General features: G+C 36.5%; 1 protein-coding gene across 9 annotated transcripts in view; it reads left to right on the top strand.

Annotated features, from left to right (window-relative positions):
• Window positions 1-25,808, top strand: part of ROBO1 (roundabout guidance receptor 1) — a 1,118,917-nt gene that overhangs the window by 1,077,241 nt on the left and 15,868 nt on the right. For 6 of the 9 annotated variants that reach the window (XM_078059176.1, XM_078059199.1, XM_078059178.1 and 3 more), the window contains 7 exons: window positions 2,678-2,832; window positions 5,660-5,995; window positions 7,830-7,937; window positions 10,595-10,739; window positions 13,845-14,093; window positions 21,870-22,276; window positions 25,167-25,319. In XM_078059176.1, coding sequence (XP_077915302.1) covers window positions 2,678-2,832; window positions 5,660-5,995; window positions 7,830-7,937; window positions 10,595-10,739; window positions 13,845-14,093; window positions 21,870-22,276; window positions 25,167-25,319 — 1,553 coding nt within the window. The remainder of the gene's footprint in view (window positions 1-2,677; window positions 2,833-5,659; window positions 5,996-7,829; window positions 7,938-10,594; window positions 10,740-13,844; window positions 14,094-21,869; window positions 22,277-25,166; window positions 25,320-25,808) is intronic. The other 3 variants (XM_078059236.1, XM_078059198.1, XM_078059354.1) reach the window with 1 other exon arrangement.

The following is a 25,808-nucleotide window of genomic DNA, read 5'->3' as shown; positions in this document are numbered from 1 at the left end:
CTTTGTTTTGTTTTGTTTTGTTTTGTTTTGTTTTGTTTTGTTTTGTTTGAGTGAGTGGCGTATCTGAAGTAAGAGGAGCAGAGGAAATGAGAGTAATTGCTACATAATTATTTAAATGCAGTGTCCTCTTTTCCCTTGTGACACAAATTTATTCCCTTAATATGAACTGGAAGAAAAGTTTGGGTTTTATGAGCCTTAGTGTCTTCTTTTCCCTGATAATACTGTCTTTTAAAAGACAAGGAAGAAATAAGCCAAACTCAGATATATTCATAAGAAAATACAACCTCTAATATTATATGGTAAAAAGACATATTTTAGACACGTTAATTACTGTAACCAGCACTGAGTTTTACTTCTGCTTAATTTCTTATTGTTGGACAGCGAAATCTGTTTCATATACACTAGATCATCTTAAATGCAGAAAAATAGCCTATGAGATTGGTAGTTTCAAAAAGCTCCTAACACCCTTATCAAGGTAGCTGCATGTGACCTTGACTTCCTCAGAGACCTCTAAAATACACATATGACATTTAAAGGTTCATTATGGGTCAATAATGTATGGTTCACCTTCTTCCCCAAATAATTAGTATTCCAAATACAAGTTTAAACCAAAGCCAGGATGTGAATTGTTAATCTTACTTCCTGTTGGAAATCGCCCATACATATGGAAAGTTCTTTCAGCTTATGATATCAAAACATTCACTTTCAAAGTGCTTTTCTGAGAGAATCATGGTAGCATAAAAATATTGTCTATTCCTTTTGAAACCTGTAAGTCGGACTGAAAAATTTCCACTTGACCCATACTTTAGACCCTTAATATCTCTACATGTCAAATATGGAAATTTATTTTTAATAACTTCTATAGTGATAACACACTTGGTTTACATTCAAGAGGAAATAAAATAAGAAAAGCTAAAGATTACTAGAGGCAGAATTTCTCTAACCAACATCTATTCAGAGGCTCCAGATATCTGTGATACAGCTTGCATTTAAATGTTTTAAATTTCAGCGGTTCAGCAAATTGGCTCTTCAAAGCACGTTTTTATCAACAATGTTAATAATAAATTGGCTCAGTTTTAACAGCATTATTCTGAATTTCGAGACTGCAGACATTTCCCCCCCACTCTTTCTTTTATACGAACATTTAATGACTTTAGGAAATTTCAGCACTCCCCAATATGTATGTTTATAGCATCCTGGATTCGAGCGTGGATTCCAGAGCTAGAGAACTTGGGCTCGAATCCCAGCCTCTCTGCCACTCGCTGGCTTTGCATAACTATGCACATGTTTCTTAACCTTCTGTCTGAGGAGTCCTTTTCCTCATCTGTAAAATAAGGAAATAGTAATAACTACTTGGTGGAATGGTTTTAAGAGTTAAATGAGTTGATACATGTAAAGAACTCCGGACAATGTCTCACACGTTGTAAGCAAAAAGTAAATACTCATTTTTATTACAGATACATAACACATATGTACATCTACTTATGTATACAGACATAAAAATTATAAATCCATATTCTTCCTTTGGAGTGAAGGGTTCTTCACATAACCATCATTTGCACTAGTGAGTTTCCTCAGTTGACTCTCTGTGCATCACGAGACCCTGAAGGGTGAAGTGTCAGGTTCTTGATTCCCGGGGAAATGAGAAGCATGGTTATCACACTTCGACAAAGAAAATGAAACCGTGAAGAAAATCTTTGCAGAATCTGCAGCACCAGCCTGTTCATTGTGGATCTTACAGCACACCATGCATTATCACCTCTTTTGCTAAATTATCAAATGGAGTCAATGTTGGAGAAGGACACAAGGAATGCTGTGCTTGGACTCTAGTCTGCATCTCTGGCGCTAGCCGTTCAGGGTTCCCTCTAATAGCCGTTGATGTGCTTTGCATTCCCAATGCACAGTGAAAGAGCCATTAACATGTGTTGTGCCAAAAAAGACAGGAACACTGATATTTCTTATAGTGGACACTTCTCATTCTACCAGATTTAATTCAGTAGCTTTCCTTTGTTTATGTAGGGATTTATGGCAGTTTACATTGTCACATTCAGAAAGTCCTGACAAGCTTCCAGAGCTGTGCACGGAAACATTGATAAGGCTCTCTGCAGAATGTCACAGAGCCCCAAACTCACTATTTCTGAAACATGGTTTTGAAGAAAAGTATGCAAATATGCTTACTATGAAGGATCTGAATAAAGGAGCTTGTTCCATTTTTTAATGATGTTGTAAGAAGAATCATCACTTTTTTAATGGGTCAAAAACGAAGGAATGCAAACTGTCTCCACTATGGTATTCTGTCAGCAACTAAAACACTAAAAAATATAGGAATCCATATGTTTAGATTCCATGTTTGAGTTTTAATCACTGGGGCTAAAGTAAAGCATTGCAAACAGTACAGTGTTTTAAGTCTGACGCACAACTGTGCCCGCTTACAAAGTTATGGCCCTATACACGGAGAGAAGTTCTCAAGACATTAGATTACATTAGTTATCTTGTCAAAAAAATAATTGTAAAATAAAAGGAATAATAATATCATTCAGCAGAGCTGACCAAGTCATTCGTGAGAACAGTGATGAAGAATGTGTTGGACGTCTGAATGGGAAATCTCATTTGCTATTTATAAAACATGTGCATATATATATATATATATATATTTTTTTTTTTTTTTTTTCTTTAGGCCAGGACTTCTGAACATCAGCGAACCTGCCACGCAGCCGTGGCTGGCAGACACGTGGCCCAATACTGGCAACAATCACAATGACTGCTCCATCAATTGCTGCACGGCAAGCAATGGTAACAGTGATGGCAACCTGACCACCTACAGTCGCCCAGGTTAGAGATGCGGACACAGCTCCATGAGCCTAAGCACAAGGACTGGCCACAGGAGGATACATTTCTTCCCCTCTCCCTACACTGGAAAGGAAAATTTGGTCAATGTTTTCATAAAATGTTGACGATTGCCTAGCAGATTACCCTGATTCTATATTTTCTTCATCCCTCTACCTCCACGCTTCACCTTCCACCAGAGTTTCCCAGGATGCAATGGGAGAAGGGAGAGTATGAACTCCAGGATAGATAGCAAGGAAAAAAGAACTTGTACAAAAGCATTCCTCTCTATGAGGATGAGTGTATTTATACTTTATGTTTGTAGTTAATTATTTTCAGGATATGGGGAATAAAACAGATCAAAAAATTTATAAGTCTCTAGTTAGAGTGAACCAAATTCTTTAATAGCGGTAATGAAAATAATAGCAACTGACAACAGTAATAAAAAATTATAAATGAAAATTAACTGAAATTCCAAATCAGATTTTTTTTATTAACATATATTATTTGTTTCATGGGTACAGGTCTGTGATTCATCAGTCTTACACAATTCACAACACGCACCATAGCACATACCCTCCCCAGTGTCCATCACCCAGCCACCCCATCCCTCCCACCCCCCTCCACTCCAGCAACCCTCAGTTTGTTTCCTGAGATTGAGAGTCTCTTATGGTCTGTCTCCCTCTCTGGTTTTGTCTTGTTTTATTTCAAATCAGATTTTTATTATATAAAAGTAAATCCCAAGGATGTAAGATATATATATATCTATATATATCTATATCTATCTATCTATATATCTTTTGCAGGTGTTTATGCATGCATTTATTTTATATTGTGTGGTTTTGGTTCAGAAATATGTGTGAGTGAACTACTTCATGATGGTGTCATGCTAAAGCATGACATGAAATTATGGATGTAGAGTATGCAATATTGAGAGGAATAAACAGAAAATTACTCATGATTTCTTGCAAAAAAAAACCAACAAAAGACAAAATGAAAACCTTCAACATTCCCAATTGGGAAATATTAAAAGAATCATAAAGAATCAAAAGATATGAGTAGAGAAGTAAAATGACTCATGGAACTAAGAAAAAGGGAAATAGAAGATAGCATTTAAGTGAAGAGGTTATACACCATAAAAAAACAAATCATGTAGCAGTCTGTATGTCTAGCCTTAAAACAAGTCCAGAGTCTTCCATTGGATATGGATATGACATAACCATGTAACTACGTCCCTGTTCTCCAGAAGTCCATATTCTAGTTGCACAGTTAGGTGCTCACATGATTACAAAGAAAAAAAAAAAGAGAGAGAGAGAGAGACTGGTTGAGCCCTGCAGGAGACAAAAGATGACAATAACCATTTGGATTAATATGTAGAGCTGTTTTGTCCAATATGGTAGCCTCTGGCTACAGGTGGCTATTTACAGTTAAATGAAACAAAATACAATTTAAAATTCAGTTCCTCATTTGCCCTAGACACATTTCAAGTGTGCAGTAGCCCCATGTGTCTGTTGGCTCCCGAATTATACAATGCTGAATAGGACATATCTATCATCTCAGAAAATTCTATGGAATCACACTCGTTTAGAAAGATTGGTGAAGAAAAATGAAATTGGCAAAACCATATAGCCTTTAACAATATTTCTTAACCACTATTAAACAAAATATTATACCTAGAAGTTAGAATTACTAAAGGCCAGGTGAGTCAAATATTCCTATTCCCCGATCATTTATTTTTTAAAATGCAGAGTAGTTGAGTTCAGTATTACAGAGAAGTTGCATATTTCTCTTAAGATTATATTCACATTTACATCTTCAGCTAATTTTTCATCAACATATCCAGTTGAAAACCAATCTTCAAGGTGAGCTGAACTACTACTACTATGAACTACATGAATAAAATAATGGTATTTTTAACCATTGTAACTTGACAAATTTTTTTATTTAAAAAATGTTTTCACTTTAAATTATGATTTTAGCTCTTCCTGCTGTTTTAATATTTTCAGCTGCAGGCTTTAAATATTTCTATTTATTTAATTTTAAATATTCTATCAGTTATTTCATTCCCTAATACTTCAATGAGGAGCAAATTAGGGGGAAATTGAAATAGACAAATTAGATATTATTTCAGGCTTTCTTTGATTAAATTACACAGGTTACTTATGATTCATTTTATCATCATTATTGTCATTTTATACTTCTTGGGGTGTCTTTATGAAACCATGAAAAAATGATTATATAATGTCCTTCCCTGATAATGATTATCCTACATAACCAAGGGAAGATCCAATAAAATTATCTTAAACACTATTTACTATCCCTTTACCTCTGTTCCTCATATCTTTTGAGTAGAGTTACTTTAAAAAATACTAAAATCTCAAGTTCTTTGATGTGTAGGCAGAGTTCCCCCCCACCCCTTTGGTTTGGATTCTCAACATACATGCTTTGTTCTGTTGCTTCAACAACTAACTAGTAGCTTCAGATAGGACAGTAACTCCAGATTAGAACATATAAATTTGGCACATAAAGATACTCATGTGTATATTATTTAAGTGAAATTCCTATTAATAGGGTTGTTAAAGGAAAATCATCTTAAATTCAAATTCAAAATTAGTCTCTATATATTTCTCTGTGTCCTCTCTCATTTCCTCAATTTTGAATTACCTTCTTTAGAGAGTACCTATGAATACCTAGCCCTTTTTACTGATCGCATTTAAGCTCCTTTTTACTTTACATAACAATTTTATTGTGACTCACGAAGCTACTTACAGAGAAATTTAAAACGAATAACCATGCAGAATGACTTTTTCCTTTTCCTCTCCGTTGCACGTAGCTGATTGTATAGCCAATTATAACAACCAACTGGATAACAAACAAACAAATCTGATGCTCCCTGAGTCAACTGTTTATGGTGATGTGGACCTTAGTAACAAAATCAATGAGATGAAAACCTTCAATAGCCCAAATCTGAAGGATGGGCGTTTTGTCAATCCATCAGGGCAGCCCACTCCTTACGCCACCACCCAGCTCATCCAGTCAAACCTCAGCAACAACATGAACAATGGCAGTGGGGACTCCAGCGAGAAGCACTGGAAACCGCCTGCACAGCAGAAACAGGAAGTGGCCCCCATTCAGTATAACATCATGGAGCAAAACAAACTGAACAAAGGTGAAGAGCTTTGCCTTTATTCCCAGCCTTTTCTGTCTCAGTACCATTAACCTTTCAGCATTCCACATCCAGACTTCTCTGGGATGAGCAAATGAAATCTTTCTTTTGTTCCTCATGTTTCCTTATTTCTTTGTTTTTGAAATTTCCAGTGTCAAAGAGTTAATTAGCACAACAATAACCTTGGAAAATTGATTTTATAATAATATATAACTATTTTCAAATGGTTTTGAGATTAATTTAAATTTAATCGTAGGTGAGGGATTGCTTAGCAAAATCTTTTATTCATAAGGCAGATGTACAACCGTCACAATACCTCACATTTTAAATAAATAGACTATCCCATTCTTTCCACTCGAGATTGGAAGATAATTGCTTCTACATGGTCATATAAATGAATGGCATTTTTATATCAAACTGAAGAAAAATAATTAAATTAAGCTTGAACTGGAGAAGTGGTTCAAGTTGTTGTATTTCTCCTACCTTGTGTGTCCTAAGACTGCTGCAGTGTATGATTTTAGAACCTAAATTTTTTCGGTTGACTTGATTGAAGTCTGTCAGGATAGAATCTAAAGTAAATTGTTAAATGGTAGCAGTGGAATAGTATTTTATAGCCTGAGGGGAATGTTTCTCTATTATACTATGTGTGAGTTGGAAGAGGTAAGTATTTGATTTCTTTATAGTCCTTTAGGCTACCGCTTTAATAACATGATTTGCAAAGCTGTACCTCTGGGGGGGGGGAAGAAAAGAAAAGCATCCTCTAATATGAATAGTTCAGGGCAATTTTGCACAAGTGTCCAGGTAAATGACACATCTTATTGTAGATAATTAGAGACCTAGATTTATTTTCTTTAGGCTTGAGTTGTGACCATTTTCCTCAAAAATAAAATGTATTACAGTTGGAGATGACAAGCATCCCATTTGGTTAAGTTAATGTTGTATATTTTGATTTAACAATACAGTCATCCAGCCTTTTTCGAAGTTTGAGAAAACACTTGATTGGCATAAAACGCAGTTCAGTAAATATTTGTTAAGACTTTTGCACAAGCTCATGACAAAGGATGACCACGATGAAGAGAGGACAGTTTCTGCAATCCTGTAGTTTGCAGTGGGCATTCCAACTGTTGTTACACCATTCCTCTTTAGTATATGGCTTTACTGTGGACTTTGGAAAGTTTGACAAGCCTCTGAACAAATATTTCAGAGCTCTTATTTATTGTTTTTATTGCTTGTACCAGACTTGGTATGCCAACTGTAATAAAGACCTGGAATGCAACTAAACTAATGGGTTATTACCCAGTACATTCCAGTGGCAAGTTTATCACTTAGATTTTTACCTTTGCCTAAGTAGGCAGAAGCCTTCCATGGCAGATTGAGATCCTTTGTTTTCTTATCATGGATATATTTTTTATTAGATACCATCTTGCTGACAAGTTTCAGGGCTTTTTATTTTAATTTTTTAAAATGATTTGCAGACATGATATTTTCCTGATTTCTTATGGTTAAAATTATTTCGTTGTTACATTTTTCAAGTTAAGAAGTCAAGCAATTCCGATTTCTGCCTTAGCTGATTTATAAATATTTTAAAGAGAAGAAATAGTTCCTTATATGATTCGTACATAGCTATGTTTAGTCTGATTTATATAAAGGAGACGATGCAAAGAATTTGGATTTTATAAATCTTAAAGAGACATGCCTATCTTTTCTTGACTTTTCCTCCTTTATACGTCTATACATTTAGCAAGTGATCAGCATGGTAACTTAAAAGCCTAATTGCTGGTAAATGATGAAGGCATCAAAGAGAAAATAAAAGTTTTTTTCCATCTGAAATGTCTAGATTATCGAGCAAATGACACAATTCCTCCAACTATCCCATACAACCAATCATACGACCAGAATACAGGAGGATCCTACAACAGCTCGGACCGGGGCAGTAGTACATCTGGTAAGTATGGGGAACCAAAGAGAAAGTCAGTCTCTCCTTTAAAAAAACGGTATATTCCACTGTTACAGATTGAATGCTAATGAACTCATGTACACACATGACATGTCTACGCACTTTATATAATTTGAATTTTTCCAGGCACGGGTCTTCTCTCTGCAATTTGAGCGACAGTCCACTCACTAAACCATTTTGTGTTCTACTTAGTAACAAAGATTAAAGATCCCATTCTCCTCCTTGTTAATAAACTTTTATAAAGCCAGAAGCATGGACTAGACTTTAAAGGCAGTTGAAACTTCTTTTTTTGCCCTTGGCCAAAGTAAAACTAAAAATGTTGGGCATATACTTAATCTGCTAAATTTGTTACTCTTCGAAACAGTCTATACAGCACATAAAATCTGAGGACCCTTGAGCAGAATCACAAGCCTAAGAGATCATAGGGACAACAGGAACCTGCCTCTGTTGATAAGCCTTGTAACTTTCCCTCAGTTCTTGCCCTAAAACCGCATAAAGCAACCTTCTAACTTGGGTTTGTAAGAGCCTTCGAAGCCACAGTGAGGCCTCTTCTCTTCATGCTGTTGCAGCTGTTTACCACCTGTTTTCCTGATAGGGGCTGCAGATGGGACTTCGCTGGTACTTAAGTCCAGTTTTTCTAATTAAAGGCGATTCATTATTAGAACTAACATGTGGCGAGTCACACCACGATGAGATCAGAACTGATTGATCTTGCCTCTAGTATGTTTCTCCAGGGGAGTGTAGAAATATCACCTCTCAGTACCTGGACTGAAGTTGCTGCTAGGGGCTTTTAGCCTGTGTCTTTACCCCTCTCCTGTAATGAATATGGCAATTGCATTTTATCATCTTCCCTTGACAAAGGCCTGTTGATTTGGCATTTTTAAGCCTACATTTTGTCACTGATTGAAACTATTCCTGTTGGAATTAAAGGAGTTTAGAAATACCTCTTTGCCTTTTTAGATCTACTCTTATTCTACTGTATGTTGATTTTTTTAAACAACTAAAATCTTACTAAGGAAACCCTGAATTAACAGGGATTTTTAAAAGGATCTACTCTTAGGAAAACCATACAAAATAATTTAATATATTGATATCTCATGCCATTTTATCTTTGCATTCTTAGCCACTTAGAGAGAAAATCATATCTTCCTGAGGAAAATGATTCTAGATTGTGATTAAAATGATTCTGTGTTGTTAGTTTTAAATTGACTTTCTCCATCCCTCAGCTTAGAGACCTAGATCTTGGTGTTCTGCTGCTATTTATTACTTGGTATTCTGTGAATATTTGGTAAAAAGATTTTAAAAAAATGTATAGTCTGGTGTTAATTAGAGGAAAGAATGAAGCAAGCAAGTGATGTGTAGGAGAGATTTGTAATGTTAGGCCTCTTAGGACAGATGGACTTATTAGAGTAGATGTATGCCAAGAAATCAAAAGGAAGGTGCTGGGTATGGTCAAGTCCGTGATTCTTGCCTAGTCTTTCTAATACAGGACAGCTGAGTGAAGGAAGAGAGAATGGAGACATACAGGTAGAGGCCTGAGAATTGTAATTTATTACTAACAGCCAGTCCCTTGGCCCGTACTTGGTGCAGTAACATACCAGTTCAAGAACATCTGACTTAACGCACAGATTGGGCCAAAAATTCCAAAGCGACTTAAAAAAAAAATAAGGGTCATTGAATATACCAAGACCTGTTTCATGCACCATGTAACTTGGAGCTGTTTCAGAGAGGTTAAAAATATAAAGACCAGGAAAATTCACTGATTTTAAGGGATCATATGAGAAACACAGTTATAAGCTCATCGTCTGTAATTTCCATAAGAATCTAAAATGTATCGTATTAGAGGAGGAAGATAAAGATGATTTTATCCTCAAATATCTTTTGACCCAAAATTATTTTAAAATGAATACTCTAAAATGTGCAGTTACCTGAATTTAAAGAATATGCCAAATCCAAAATCAGAATACTAGGGCATTTGCATAATTGGGCTATTTCAAACTACTAAAAATGTTCAAGCAACATCATTTTACTCTAAGCCATAATTTTGTAGAAACTGGGGCTAAGAGCACTTCTATCCTTTTTTAAAAATCATTTCTCTGCTTCTTTTGTTGTTAGTTATATTAGTTCCTCCAGCAATGATTTTCATCTGCACCTGCCTTTCTGACGAAAACTGGTAATTTCATTATGCCTAAAACATTTCAATGGACAAGTACAAATTATATATATTCAGTGATTTAATGCAACAGTGGAACTCTAATAGATCGTATCTGTATCATATTGTATTTTAGGTTCCAGCAATTAAATAATAGAAAGGCACTTCAGAAAATATGTCTACAGCTCATTTGTTTTAGGTGATAATCCATAATGCAATTAATTGCTGTAAGAAGATCACTATTAATGATATGACTTGTAAAATTCATTTGTGATTTTATTGCTTTTCCACTATTTATTTTGCAGTTAAACTTGGCAATACGTTGCATCTTCTATTGTACAAAGTTCTGTTAAGATTAATGAAGAAAAGCTTATTTATCTGCTTCTGCATATATGAATTATACGATCATAGTTACAGGAAATAATTCACCTGTGGATAATAGAAAAACCTTAAAGGCCAGAAATAAAAGACTTGGATTTTATTTCTTTTCAAGGGAGTCAAGGGCACAAGAAAGGGGCACGGACACCCAAAGTACCAAAACAGGGTGGCATGAACTGGGCAGACCTGCTTCCTCCCCCCCCAGCGCATCCTCCACCTCACAGCAATAGTGAAGAGTACAGTATTTCCGTAGATGAAAGGTAAGAAGAATTTCAGAACAGATGTAAGTGGAATAGGATGATTCCTTAAACCCATATGAAGCAATTATTAAACTAGATCACTAAGGGGAGACATTCCTAAGGTCCACAAACATTTGTCTCTGAAAAAAACAGTATTGCTATGTTAGAAGGACTTGAAAAACATCCTCAGTGCTGCCAAAAAAAAAAAAGGAAATCGTGCCTTGGACACTTCTTTTGGAACTAAGAATTATGAATCAGAACACACATGCACAATTTACATATGTGTTTATGTTTTATACATGTAATTTACATATGTAGTCATATATAAAAATATATACAGGATCACATATGCATCATGATATATATAACCATACACATATATGATTTTATGATTTTCAAATATCAGAATTTGTATTGCATATTCTTGAATTTTCGTAAAATAAATGTGTGAATTTGTACAACAGCTAAGGTATCCTGAAAACTTTTGTTTGTTCTTAGATATTATCACATTATGCTGAAAACTGTGGAACTTCAAACTCACTGAATTGTCTCTCAGAACAATTCAACTAGTGTAAATAATCATATCATATGACAGCGATAAGAAAGTTAGTGTGTTTCGCTCTCTCTCCAGATTCTATAGAACTGAACCAACAGAGCAAGACAGATGTTTCACTGGTATGATCAAAGGAGGAGAACTCACTTGACATAGAGAATTAACAAAAAATAAAATCTACCTGAAAATACGGTCTTTTTAGTGACTGTTGTAAAAATAAAGACAATGTTCTTTCATTCTTCACACACAAAAAATAGTTTTATGGATCCAAATATGCCAGGAAACAAAACTCTGTACCTTTGTTGTTCCAGTCATTTAATTAGCAAATACTGAGCCATTACTCCTCGGGAAGATACAGGGATAGCTTCCTGCAAGTCTCTGGTCACACGTTTTTGTCATCTGATCCATGCATAATCTTGTTTTATGTGTGTTTTTGTTTAAAGACACCTTGTGCGATATGTATTGTTGATTCATTTACATTGAACTGTAGTGTCATAGGTCATTCCTGGCCAAAGCTTATCTAGTGTACATATTTTCTCTATTTGGCACGTCATAGCCTTTTGCACTTAGAAACACTAGATCGCACTAAAGCTCTATCCTTGGGGGCTACTTTAAACAGGGAAATTACCAATATAAAGAAAAAAAAATTGAGAACGATGTGGCACTAGATAGACTGAGAAAAGGACACTTGTTTGCAGTATGAAAACTGACACAAGAAGGTGGAGTGACTCAGATGCTTCACCGTGAGTATTGACTTTGGGTTACAAATAAATTTTAGCAAGTAGGTGACTTTGTAAGTATAGAATCTGCAAAGATTGAGAACTGACTACAGTTTTTAAAAAGTCATTTTCTAGGCTCTGTTAACATTTATTGCTATTTTAGTCCGCCAGTAAAGGGACTAAAATGAAATAAGTGGATATAGTTTTTTAAAAGCCTACAGGAGATACAACTCTGCCCTGAAGGGAAAGACTGATTCAAAGTGGGAAGAATGAAGGTTTCCTGATCCTGGGCTTTTGTTCTTGACTTTGACATATGATACGGTTCTCAATCAAGAGGAAGAGGGATTTTATGGACATTGGGACCACACAGAGATGTGGCCTCCTGGAGGACTAAGATGGGTCGGGGGGAGGGAGGGAGAGGAAGCTGGGAAGGCAGGTGTAAACCAGGTTATAAGGTACTCGAATGCCTTGTTCTGGTATTTGTATATTTCCCTCTAGTCAATTAGGGAGCCGTGTATTACTCTGCAGCAAATGAATGATCTGAGTAATGCATATTATAGTAAAGTAATTTTGGAAGCACTGTGAGGATTCAGAAGTGTAGAGTGACTGGAGGCAAAGAGATCAATTAAAAGGTTATTGCAGTAGCACATACAACAGACTTTAGAAAAGTTGTAGATTTTGGAGATTTTTAGAGAGGAAACAGAGATGAACCAGGGAACAGTTCAAGGTAGAAGAAAGAGGAGTAAGGTGAGATGACACAAGATTTCTAGTTTAGGGGAGTGCACAAATTGCTGTTATTTTGTTGAGAAAGGAGACGTAGAAAAAGTGTCAAAGGGAGGTAGTAGGATTGGTAAAGTAAAGGAAGACTCAAAGAAATCATGTTATATGAGCATCAAGTTTCCTGAGTTCAGGTGAACAAAGCAGGTGGTAGAGAGTGGATGAGAGAGAGGGGTAACACGAACACAGTTTATGTAATGCAGTAAATTACTGCCATTTGAATCAATAACCGTCTGCCCTGGGGTGGGAGAAAAGAGAAAGGCATGAATGTTTCCCAGATCCATCTAGAGTTTCCACACAGCTCTAGCAGAGGAGTAGTGGGGCATTTTATTGTTTATCGACTATTTTATGTACTGTGTTTTTTATTCAACATCCTAAACGCAAGCCAACTTCATTTTGTGATCAACTGAAGAAATAGTGATCTATTATAATTTCAGAGAAAGGTGGATTTTCAAGAAAGGATTTTTAAGAGTAATTTTTCTCAGAGGTTAGCATTCATCTCTAGGTCATCTGTAGGACCATCCCTGAGTCATCTTTTAGACATCATACTGAAGTGGAAGGCTAGACTACATGCAACACATTTAGGAAGTACTAAGTTTAACTGCATTAAATAGATGCCTTTATTGCATGACTTCTCAGAGCCTGCAATATGCTGATGTAAATTGTAATCAGTCAGAAAAAATATTATATGTAGCACTCACCAACCTTGGTGATAGTGAACTGTTTTTTGTATTTTTATTTATTTTTAATTTTTTATTTACTTTTTTTAAAGATTATTTATTTGAGAGAGAGAGAGAGCACAAGCAGGGGGGAGGGTCAGAGGAAGAGGGAGAAGCAGACTCCCCACTGAGCAGGGAGCCCGATGCGGGGCTCGATCCCAGGACCCAAAGGCAGAGGCTTAATGACTGAGCCACCCAGGCGCCCCGTGAACTATTTTTTTTTTTTAACAGTGCTCCCTAAACATGGCTCACAACATTGAGGTTAAAAAAACAACTCAAAGCTGATATTCCACTGACTGTATGAATCATTTCTTTGCATAACCTGAAGTAAATCTAAGTGTGCTTATCATTGTTTTAGCTATGACCAAGAAATGCCGTGTCCTGTGCCACCAGCAAGGATGTATTTGCAACAGGATGAACTAGAAGAGGAGGAAGATGAGCGAGGCCCCACTCCCCCTGTGCGGGGAGCAGCTTCTTCTCCAGCTGCGGTGTCTTATAGCCATCAGTCCACTGCCACTCTGACCCCCTCCCCACAAGAAGAACTCCAGCCAATGTTGCAGGACTGCCCAGAGGAGACTGGCCACATGCAGCACCAACCTGATAGGAGGTACACTGTCACTAGCCTTTTGCTGACAAATCAGATAATTTCCACTCTTAAGTGGCATTTGTAGAATGCTATTATATGAGCTCATTTTCATGTCTAGCCTTTTTTCCAGGATCATCATGCAGTAAGCCTCGGTAATTAACATATCAAGTAATATTGTTGACCAGAACATGAGATTAATTGATCCCAGTGAACTTGCAACCATAAAATAATGTGCATTAATACTCACCCATTATGATAATTGCATTCATAAACACATGGAGATCGTGTAGTAAATATATGCATTGCTACTCTTGTAGCAATTTATTGGTGATGCCTGTTTTTGCATCTTAGTTTTCAATAGGCATCAGTCAAAATCAGTTCACCTTTATCTATCCTGACTTTCCAGCCTCTTCCTCTTTATTCAGTTGTTCTTTCTCTTCACCATTAATCCTACTTTTGTTAAATGTTCCCCTTTCTTAGCCTTTCATTCTAGTTATCATGCTCTCCTTCTCCTCTACTCCTTAGGGCTGTTTAATCAACTCTGCCTTACCAATTCCCATTCACACCTTAGCCCACTGCATTCTGACTCATACCATTTTGGTTCCATTAGTCTACTGAAAGTAACTTCCAAATGGTCAATCTAAAGACTTGTCTGTCTTTATCATACCTAAGCTTTCTGCAGTTTTGGCAATTTTGTAAGTTGTTGTGGGAATCACATGAGATAATGTATGTAAAGTATCCAAAGCAGGGTAAATATTCAACAAATATGAGTTTCCTACTGTCCTCACCTTTATGCCATCACCCCATTGCTTGGTTCAATAATTACTTGTATTCTGATGGCTTAAATAAATAAAATTTATTTAGTCATCCCACCCTTTTTCCTGAGCACCACAATGATATTTTCACTTGGCCATCTCACACTACACTTGTCCAAAACCAAATTCTTTGTCTTTGCACTTGACCTTTCAGACTTGTTTCATTTCCTCCATTGTTGGCTATCGTCTATAGAATCTTTAATCCTTATTTATTTGAATAACATATTAAAAATAAAATAGCCAGGGCACCTGTGTGGCTCAGTTGGTTAAGCATCTGACTTCAGCTCAGGGCATGATCTCAGGGTTCTGAGATCGAGCCCCGAGTCAGGCTCCCCACTCAGCAAGGAACCTGTTTCTCCCTCTCCCTCTGCCTCTCTCCATGCTCGTGCTTGCTCTCTTTCCCTCTCTCTCTCTCTCTTTCTCAAATGAATTAATAAAATCTTAAAAAATATATATAATAAAATAAAATAGCCAAAAATCATTAAAAAAACTGTTTGTCATTTTGCCATCAGCTTAATTTTCCTGTTGCTTAATTTCTTCTGCTATCTTCCTACCATTCCCCAAATTAAATTATTCACAATCCCTTCATTTCTGACTTTAAAATATCTTTTGTTTTTGTTCCTTTGTTTCCATCCCTATATATACCTGCTAAGGCAGACCCTCCATCCCTATATTCTGCCCTATCCTTGAACTGATCTCCACTTTTCTTCTATTTCCCCTTTCCTGCCCGCCCTCCACATTGTCTTTCTGGACACAAAAGCCTGGGAATGTTCCCCCTCATTCAGAGTCAGGTCCTGCTCTTCAGCCCAGTGGTCAAAGCCTTTCATGGTCCTTCCTGCTTTATGTACCTCTTCCCTCCCATTCTCTCCACACACCTTCTTTTCTAATTACTTTGTTTGAAATTCCCTGACTTTGCCTTAAATTCACCAACATCTGGTCAACGCTGCCGCTTCCTGACCCAGAGAGGGTTGCTCTGGAGCTGACACGTTGGGGGGGGGGGGCACTCTTGGCTTTCATGGCCATACCCCACATGTTTAGTGTCCTCACTGGGCACCCGTGTGTTAGCATATGCTGTTTCTTTGATTTCGGGGCCAGGCGCATCTCATCCTTCCAGGCCCTGTTAAAATGCATCCCCTCTGTGAAACTCTCATTTGATTGCCTGGCAAAATTCAATCAATTCTTTTCTTTTCTCTTCACAATGATCTGTTCACAGCTCTGCTACTCCGCTAATCAGTTTTCCTGTTGCATTAGTGTTTGCTCTCAGTATGTCTGTTTCCCTCTTTAAAGTGAAAGCTCTTTGAGGGCAGAGCTCACATTTTACTCATGTCATTGAGGTGGCACAAAGCTTACCTCCGTAAGTATTTGATGAAGGAATTGGAACTTCCGTGAACTCAGAATGAAAATGAATGCAAATGCTTTGGCTACCTGCACTTAAAATCCTGTTTAATTATATACAGCCTTTTTGAAATAATGATTTTCAGTCCATGAAGGTACTAGGAATTTAATTTCCAGGATCGTTGCTGGAAATAACACTGGGCGCTAAGAAGAAGTAAATGAAGTCCATTAAGCAACAACAACAATAAAATATTAGTATTGTTCTTTTATGATGAAAGTATTTTCTACATGTTTACTGTAGAAATATTTGAAAATACGGATAAACAAAATGAAAATACAAAAGTACCAATGATCCATGTAGTCAGAAATAGTCACTGTTAAGGCCCCAGTACAGATCTTTTCAGTCTTTCATCTCTGCATATACTCACATTGCTTTGAATTTGTGATATGCCGATATGGGATAATTGCTCTTTTCACTGAATGTTGTGGTTTTCCATGTCAGTAACTTTTTATTTAGATATTCATGTTAAACAAAAGTATACTGTGATTTACTTAAACAATTCCTTAATGTTGGACATTTAAGTTATGTCGACGTTTTTGATACTATATACAATGCTGTAATTCTCATTTCAGTTAAGTCTTTGAGTGAAGCCTCTTCTCAGACCTTTGACCTATTCAGATGCCTGGCCCATCAGCAGATGGCTTCTGTTTCTCATCATCCTGCCATGCCCCTAATGATGTACTCATTAAAGATAGATAGCTATTTCTCTGCAGATTTCATTCTGAGCATCAGACCCTAATATCCAAGTACTCATTTCTGTAGATTTCAGCTGCTTAAGTATCACTCAGAGCAATACACATATCTCCAGCCATAAAGGCACTTTCCTACTTCCGACAGCCATTTTCTCTTGCCTGTATTACTGTAATGGTCCATAAGTGGTCTGGTTGCCTTTAGCCTTGCCCCTTCTTCAATCTAATCTTCCTGCTGCAGCCTGTGCAGAGGCATTTTCCTAAAATGCAACACTGATCAAGTCTCTCCATTGCTTAAAAATCTCTCAATGGCTTCCCACTTCCCCTAGAATAAAGGCAAGATTCCTTAATGTAGCAATCAAGGCCCTTTGTGATCTGACCCCTGCGTGCCTCCCCATCCTTATTCATCGCCACTCACCTCTTCTCTGTTCATGGTGCTTTCATTCTACTTTTCTTCCAGTTCCTGGAATGAATACTTGGTCACCCACCTTGAGGTCTTTCCCCCATGCCATCCTGTTTTCCTAGAACACCATTATCCCCTCTCTTTTTTGGAACTAACACTTATCTTTGAGAACCAAGGTGAAATGGTAGATACTCTCCATAGAATCTTTTGCTGATGTCCCAGTTCCGAGATAGGAGCCAATTCTATGTGTTCCCATAACACCTTAGACATCCTCTGTTTGTGGGTACTGCACTTCTTACATGGCAGTAGGCTTCCAAGAAGGCGGGAGGAGGAAGTTTCCAGGCCAGTTAAGAGCTCCACTCAGAACTGACACGGTCGCCCTTTTGCCAGATTCTGTTGGTCAGAGCAGTCACAGCGTCATTGAGATTCCTGAGTATAGAACTAAAATCCCTCTCTTGTTGAGAAAGTGGCAAGTTCTCATCCCAGAAGAGCGTTGGGATGGGAGATATTGTCATGGACATCTTTGCAAAATACACTCTGCTATGTCCTGATATATAGTTAGCTTTATTAAGTATGTATGCCTTAAAATCAAATCCTTTTATGACTTAAAGTATAAAGCATTCCCCAAGCTCTTTTTGCTTGTGATTCCTTTGGTCTCAGAACCTAGCAATCTCCCCATAATAGAGACAGTGTAAATGTTTAAAGAATGAATACATTTTTTTACTGAATACATTTTTTTACTGTTATGTTTATTGATTAAAAGCATAAATAGTGTGGTCTCTATTAATAAGAAATTACGGAACTAAAACCATTATATATCTGCAATATTTAATTAAGCATTTTAGACTGCTTTAATATGGATATGGCAATTTTGGCATTCTAATGAGCTTCTAGATATTCTCTTTGTCTAAAACTAGGTAAACTAGGTAACCAACATAATAGGAATCTTTCTTCTCTTTTCAAACAATAACTATGAAAATGATATAATTAGACTTATTTGCATATATTGTTTCAAAAAGTATCTGGTACTATTGAGCTTCCTGTAGTTGATATTTAGCAAAAATTTCTTGAAAAGTAAAGGTAGTTTTCATGTATGGGATAGGAAATTAACTGATGTTTTATTAATATAGACAAACTGAATATGGTACATTCGGAAAGAAATGACTGTAAAAAGGCAAAGGAAAATTAAATATCTTGTCTATTTACAAACCAGGTAATGGTTAACTGTACAAAGTATTGAAGCTATTCCAGTTTCAGAAAAATCTCCAAGGTATACATTTCTTCCCCTTTGTCTTTTTTCTGGTAAATGGTATGTGGTGAATTATATAAATATCTGCTTTCATAAATTAATGGCATTGTTCCTGTCTTCTCTTGAACATGTTTATGAAGACATCATTTTTGCAGGAGCCTAGAGTGTTGTGATTTGCAATCATATACTTGTACATTATTTCAGAAGATGTTGAAACCCCTCAGGGAGAAAAATCTAGAGGGTTGAAGTTCATTTGTGGCAAGTCCCACTTGAGTGCAGCATCTTGAAATAGCTTTTTGTTTTCAAATAGAATATATTACATATTTCAAACTGTACATGTTTATCACACATTCCCTGGGCTTGCCTTATTTACAGATGGTTTGAATAAATTTTTCTCTCTTTCCCCAGCATTTGCACAGGGTGATAGTAGTTAAAAGCCAGTCCTTGTTGAACATGAAGATGTTTTTGCTCTACAGAATGTAAATTATCCAAATACAACAATGCTGGCTTCCTTTCATAGTGAAGTTGGCTGTTCACATCCCTTTATTGATGGTCAGAATAGTCCCCTTTGTGCTAGAAAATCTTACATGTCTTTAAAAAAAGAAGTTTCTTGTGGTATTTTAGATGTACATGCTGACAAAGTCTGTAAATTGACTTTTAAGTATGGTATTTTATTGCAACCCAAATTAAACAAAGGTTTTCCTCCATATTGAAACAATTATCCATTTTAATCTCTTAAATAACTTCAGCTTTGGCATATTCTTCATATTTCTTCTATTCCCACACACAGATGCATTAGAAAACACCCAGAAATAAAAAAATAGTACATTATATTAAAGAACTGTCTCTGTGTGTATACATACATATGTATATGTATAAGTTATTACAGTACATATTATGCATATGTATATGTATATTGTGTGTATGTGTGTGTGTGTGTAATAACAACATTCCTAGAAGAAAAGTTGTGACCTGGGAAATGAAATGTGGGATTAAAGTCTACATTTGATACCTACTAGCTGTGGGAACTTTGGCAAGGTCCTTAATTTCTCTGTATTTCAGTATCTTCATCTGTGGAATGATAATAAAAGCAGTACCTTGGAAAGCTGTTGGAAGAGTTCACATTGTAAAATATACTTAGTTACAAAGTAGATGCTCAATCAATTAGTTAATTGTAGTATTTTAATAATCATTTATTTTTAATGCTTTCCATTTGTGTTAACAAAATGTGTTTATTGAAGTGTCTCAATTCATTGAATTAAAAAGCACAAAACATTTCTTTGAGCTGCTAGCTTCTCACCCTTAAAGCTCTATTGCTATATTGAACTTCCCTATTCTTCTCTTTAGTAGGTCCCTTTGTTACATTTTGACCAAATCCTCCATGGTTTGGTTTGTATGCTTTCTTTTAATTTGAGGCTCAATCCTATTAATTTTTTTAATTCTAATTCCAATATAGTTAACGTACCATGTCTTATTAGTTTCAGGTGTACAATATAGTGACTCGAAACTTCCATACATCACCCGATGCTCATCACAACAAGCACCCTCCTTAATCCCTATCATCCATCCTCCCCCACATCCCTGTTGATAACCATCCATTTGTTCTCTATAGTTAAGAGTCTGTTTTTTGGTTTGAATCTTTTTTTTCCTTTGTTTGTTTTGTCTCTTAAATTTCAATTCTGTTCATTGTAAAACTATAATCATGCACTTGCGGACAGCCTTTGCAGATTGTACCTATCTGTGTCTATGGTGGCATGGAGTAAGAGGGCATTCTCTGCTTTTAACCACTTTTGTCCTACTCCCTCTTCTCCTAAGTGCTAAGGTATAGCAAACTAGATGAGGATCCAGTCTTCTCCTTGGTTAGCCCCAATGACTATTCTCTCTCGTCTTGCTCTGTGAGTATGATAAGGATGGTGAGGGAGATGGGCTGGAACCAACTTACTGATGAAGGACTCAATTCTGGGCAGCGTCTCTAGGCATTTATAGTCCTTGAACAATTTAGCCACATCTTCAGGTGGATTACCAGTCGGTGGCATTCATGCTGTATCTTTTCTAGCCTCCTAAACCATGGAGGTGGCCAGATGACGCTAGAACCTGATCTCACTACCATCTAGTGCTTGTGCTCAGGTTGGCACACTTGTGTGGAATCTATCTTCCTTACTTCTCAAAGGCACAGAATTTGAAGAGGTGTTGTGACTTTTCCAAATGACATTCCCCCTTATATCGTCTCTTTAATCTTGCTTAGAGAGTATTGGGACTGTTGAGCAGGTCACTGACTAAGCAATCCTTTAACTAGAAATCACTGTACGTCTTCCTTTCTGTCAGGCACTTTCCTAAATTAGGAGTTAATCTCTTGATATTCTCCCCACTTGGGAATAACTTCTTTCCACCAATCTCACTTTACACTGAGGTCAAAACACTATCTTCTCAGTCGTCTTATCCTCTCTGTGGGTGATGGTGATGGATGGTAGTAGAAGGACTGCTGTTAGCTGATGTTCTCTGGATCAGTGGAGAGACGACTGAAAGTAGTTATTGGGAACTCTGTGAACTTACGCTGTAGAATACCACTCACATTGTCCTCAGCCTTGGTCCTTAATTAATTTCAAGATATCAAGAAAAATACCTTTAAGCATTTTATTTAACAGGTAGGTGGAATAATGGTAAAAGTGATAGGTTTAAAATAGCTAATAAGCTTTGGTGAATAATTCAGGGGAAAAAAGTGCTCTTGGCTCCCATAGCCTTTTATTTTAATAGAATAAAATCTAAAGGAAACTGTGTCATATGCTGAATATATGATTGTTCCATCCTATGAAATTCTCTCTACAGTCACCACAAATGAGTCCATTTGCTTGGAATGGTAGGCGTGGAAATGAAATAAAGGGAAAGAAACATGTTTATGGAGCATCTGTTCCAGAACTGATGTCTGTTGTCTTTGGTAATAATATCTATCATTAATATTCAATGAGCTTTAAGACAACTACATAGGCATGTGTTTCCAAAGTATATATTACTTCTCCTTTTTTAATTGAATATAATCCAAATGATAAAACATAAGGTGACTGTGACTTACAGGTAGCTGAGGATATTTCTGTTAAACTTGAATTGAAAGGAAGCCCAGCTTGGTTAAATTAGCTCCCACAGAAGCAACAATCAAATCAGTGTACTTGGCCAATTTCTTGGTTAATGTATTTTGTGTGTGTCCTGATAATGAGCTGAGCCAAACCTGTTTCTCCATCTTCCTGCAGACGGCAGCCGGTGAGCCCCCCTCCACCACCACGACCGATTTCCCCACCACATACCTACGGATATATTTCAGGACCTCTTGTCTCAGATATGGATACAGATGCGCCAGAAGAGGAAGAAGATGAAGCGGACATGGAAGTCGCCAAGATGCAGACCAGACGGCTTTTGTTACGTGGCCTTGAGCAGACCCCTGCCTCCAGTGTGGGGGACCTTGAGAGCTCTGTCACTGGGTCCATGATCAATGGCTGGGGCTCAGCCTCAGAGGAGGACAACATTTCCAGTGGACGTTCCAGCGTGAGTTCTTCTGATGGCTCCTTCTTCACCGATGCTGATTTTGCCCAGGCAGTGGCAGCAGCTGCGGAGTATGCTGGTCTGAAAGTCGCACGTCGTCAAATGCAGGATGCTTCTGGTAAGTTCTGCGCTTGTCACCAAGCTGGAAAAGAAGACTTGATGGGTGCATGTCAGCTGATGATTATCACCTACGAGCTTGTGTCCAATGTGAAATGCAGCTATTATTACTGTTTTTTATTTGCTGCCTGAGGAAACCAAGATCCAAGCATATGACATAGCTTGGTTATTCCCTTTTTCTGGACAAGGCTTTTTAAATCTTCTAGTTTATTTTAATTTAATAAATCCTATATAATGTGAGTGAAGCTCCCTGGGAAGCCCTTGTTTTTATGGAAGTCATAGCAGATAGGTGTACAATTTCTTTAGGTGCGCCTATAGTCAGGTGAAGTTTGTGTTACATGATTTTTTTCAGGTGTAGAAAGTAACCAAAATAAAATTCATTGTGATAGTTCTCTTATTCTATTTAATTAGAAATTCTCTAGGAGAAATAAATAAATATGCGGGGGGGGGACACTCAACCATTGGATTATGGGCTATTTCTCCTTATCCCCCATTCTCTTCATGCCCTCTCCCTGAGAATATTAATTTAATTAGGAAGATAGAAAGATGTGTGTAATATGCATACATTATCAAGCATAGACGTTTCATACTTAAAGTAAACATTTTTAATCTAGTAATTTGGAGAGGAAGTTAATCCAAATGCGTATGTATTTTTTCTGTTTTCCTTCGTTATTGCCGTACCCTGTTTACAATGATCATATACCTATTCTTATGTTTGAACCCATTTTTATTTATCACCTATTCCCAACCTTGTTTAGAGAGTAAACAGTATGAAAAAGGAAAGAATTTAAATTAAAGTCATACATTTATCACATGACATTTATTTCTGTAGGATGGGATATATACACAGTATACATTCATATACACATTGTGTAAACCAAAAATACAAATAGCAGAGTAAAATAATGTGGCCAGCAAAAGATATATTTCTGAGAAATAAAAGACTATCATAACACATCAGTAATTGCTATCTTGTTTTGTTGTTTTATTTTTCTTAGTTTGGTAACTATCACATTGGTACTTTTCCCTATTCTCTTCAGATACTGGATTGGTCATCATTTTTTTTATCATTTGTAGAATGTGTTCAGAGAAAATAAGGTTATTTCTATGTTATTTATCAAGAGCATGTTATAGGAAAAAAGAAGTCTAGTACCCCTCGACCTTTTATTGTAAAACTTATATTTATTTCGGCTATACCGATATTTTATGAAATTCAACCAAATTCCTTTTTTTCCCCCTCAGTCGCTACTGAATGTAATAACTATCCAAACCTACCTATCTTTCTTAATAACTAACATCTAACTGTGTGCATAGCTTTTATTTCTCCTTATTTTTTAATCTTCTGTTAAAAAAATAAGGAAGTGAAATTAAGCATCTCAAACTACTGCTTTCAGATTGCATTAGAGATGCGTTTCAGTTCATTAAATCAACAAAACATGGAAATAACGTTGAAAATTCATCTGTAAACGACCAGATGCCTCAGGGTCTATGAACAGTAGATGGCTTTACACAATAGAATGAATAATGTGCTCACTCTCAGCCCTAATTCTCTCTTTTCATGGATATGTAACTTTAATTGTAATAGTCTCCATCATTGCTAAGGGGAGTTTGGTTTAATATTTTATTGTATTGTAATTTAGTGGCACTTCCGGTTTTCATTTGGCTCATAATTATAATGAACTAAACATGCATTGGCCTCTGCCTATTAAAATGTTCTTCTCAAGAAAGGGTGCTGCTGATCATATGACTTGAAGTTAATATGAATGAATAATCCAATCAAATTGCTTCTCACTTGGCTGCATTGATGAATATTATTTAATATGCATCAGTTAGCATTTTTAAATATGTTGATTCCACCATATGTGGCTTCACCTGTCTGTAGCCAAAAGACATGTTGTGTAGGTTTGTTTGAAGTTTCTTACAGTACAAAAAGAAGTTCCAGCTTTGTGTATCTGGAATTTCTAAAAACCGGAATAATGAAAGTCAAGCATAGGGCCAAGATTTCCCTTGCTGTTATGGATTAAATATTTTGTGCCATTGTGATACAACATCTCTGTAAGACAGCCAGAAAACTGGGGAGCTCTGAGATGTACTGTGTCTAATTAGCACATTCAGTTATCACTGGTACCTGCAAATATTGTCCCTCCAAAATGAAAAAATGAAAACTGCCTCTGCTACCACCAAAAAACGTAGAAGTTTCTGGAGGGGTCACTTTATCCAGGATCAGCAAGTAAACATCTAGTGAAAGAAAAGGGGTATAAGTAATTTTGGACAGGTCTAAATATGTGAGCTTTAATTTTAGGCCTCCTAAGGAAGAAATACCTCAGAATGTATTGATACTAGGTATCTGCCTTCAAAGAATAGCATAAAAACATATTTAATTAAAATAAGGGACATATTTAGTACTGTTCACTCTTAGAACATGAATTTCTTAGGGACTCTGGTGATTCCCTTGAGAAAACAATGTACATTGAATATACTGTGTAAAAATCTAATTAATATTTTTGTTTACTAATAACACTTTAATGAAGTTAGTTGCAAAAGTAATTGGGATGTTTAGGCACCTGGTTGGCTCAGTCTGTAATTGGGGTGTTTTTCTTTAGTAAGTGGTGTCAAGAACTTTAACAAAATAAAGATACTATGGTTAAAAAAAAAGAGCCGGAAAAAACTTTCAGCATATTTTTTTTTTTCCAGTGGATGGATCAGGCAGAATGGCAAAAATCCTAGTATTTGCTAGAATAGTTTATTTAAAGCTATTTGTAGGAGATTATGGATGCTTCTAGTTCTAATGTTTTCTTTTTCTTATTTAGTGTTATAATTAAAATTCATTGATGAGTTTGGCTCTGATTTTTCTTTTCTTTTCTTTTCTTTTTTTTTTTTTTTTTACTCAGGCCGCCGCCATTTTCATGCGTCCCAGTGCCCTCGACCCACAAGTCCTGTTTCTACAGACAGCAACATGAGTGCTGCTCAAATACAGAAGGCCAGACCAGCCAAGAAGCAAAAACACCAGCCAGGACATCTGCGCAGAGAAGCCTACACAGATGGTAAGTCCATTGAAATGCATGAAAACATCTATGAATCTCGCCTATTCACCCTGGCTCTCTAGGTCTAGACAATGCGTCCACTGGCATTAGAAATTACATTAAAAAGTCATTAACAGTAAGCCTTCTATTACTTAATAGCAGTGATCAACTTTCATATCTTGTCAAGCATCTTCAATACTTCTAATAAGAGTTATTTAAGAAGCTAAGAACAGTGTTTATTTTTATTATGTTTAAAAGGTTATTTTGTTGTTGCAAACAAATAGACATCACTGTAGTTGAAGTAACGACAGAGCCTGAACCTTCATCCCATTCCCTGATAAATCTTCCCAAACGTCCTCTTTTTTTGTTTCCTTCTGGAATTTTGCATTCAAGTACAATTCAATAAACTTGTCTGAATATTAATTCTAACTATGGTGGTGTTACAGTTATTTTTGTGCACCAAAAGGCAAATCGAATCATCTTCCTTCATGCCTTCACATACAATATCGA

The sequence above is a fragment of the Halichoerus grypus genome, chromosome 1 (assembly GCF_964656455.1).
Source record: "Halichoerus grypus chromosome 1, mHalGry1.hap1.1, whole genome shotgun sequence".
Lineage (NCBI taxonomy): Eukaryota > Metazoa > Chordata > Mammalia > Carnivora > Phocidae > Halichoerus > Halichoerus grypus.
This window is presented reverse-complemented; position numbering and strand designations above follow the sequence as displayed.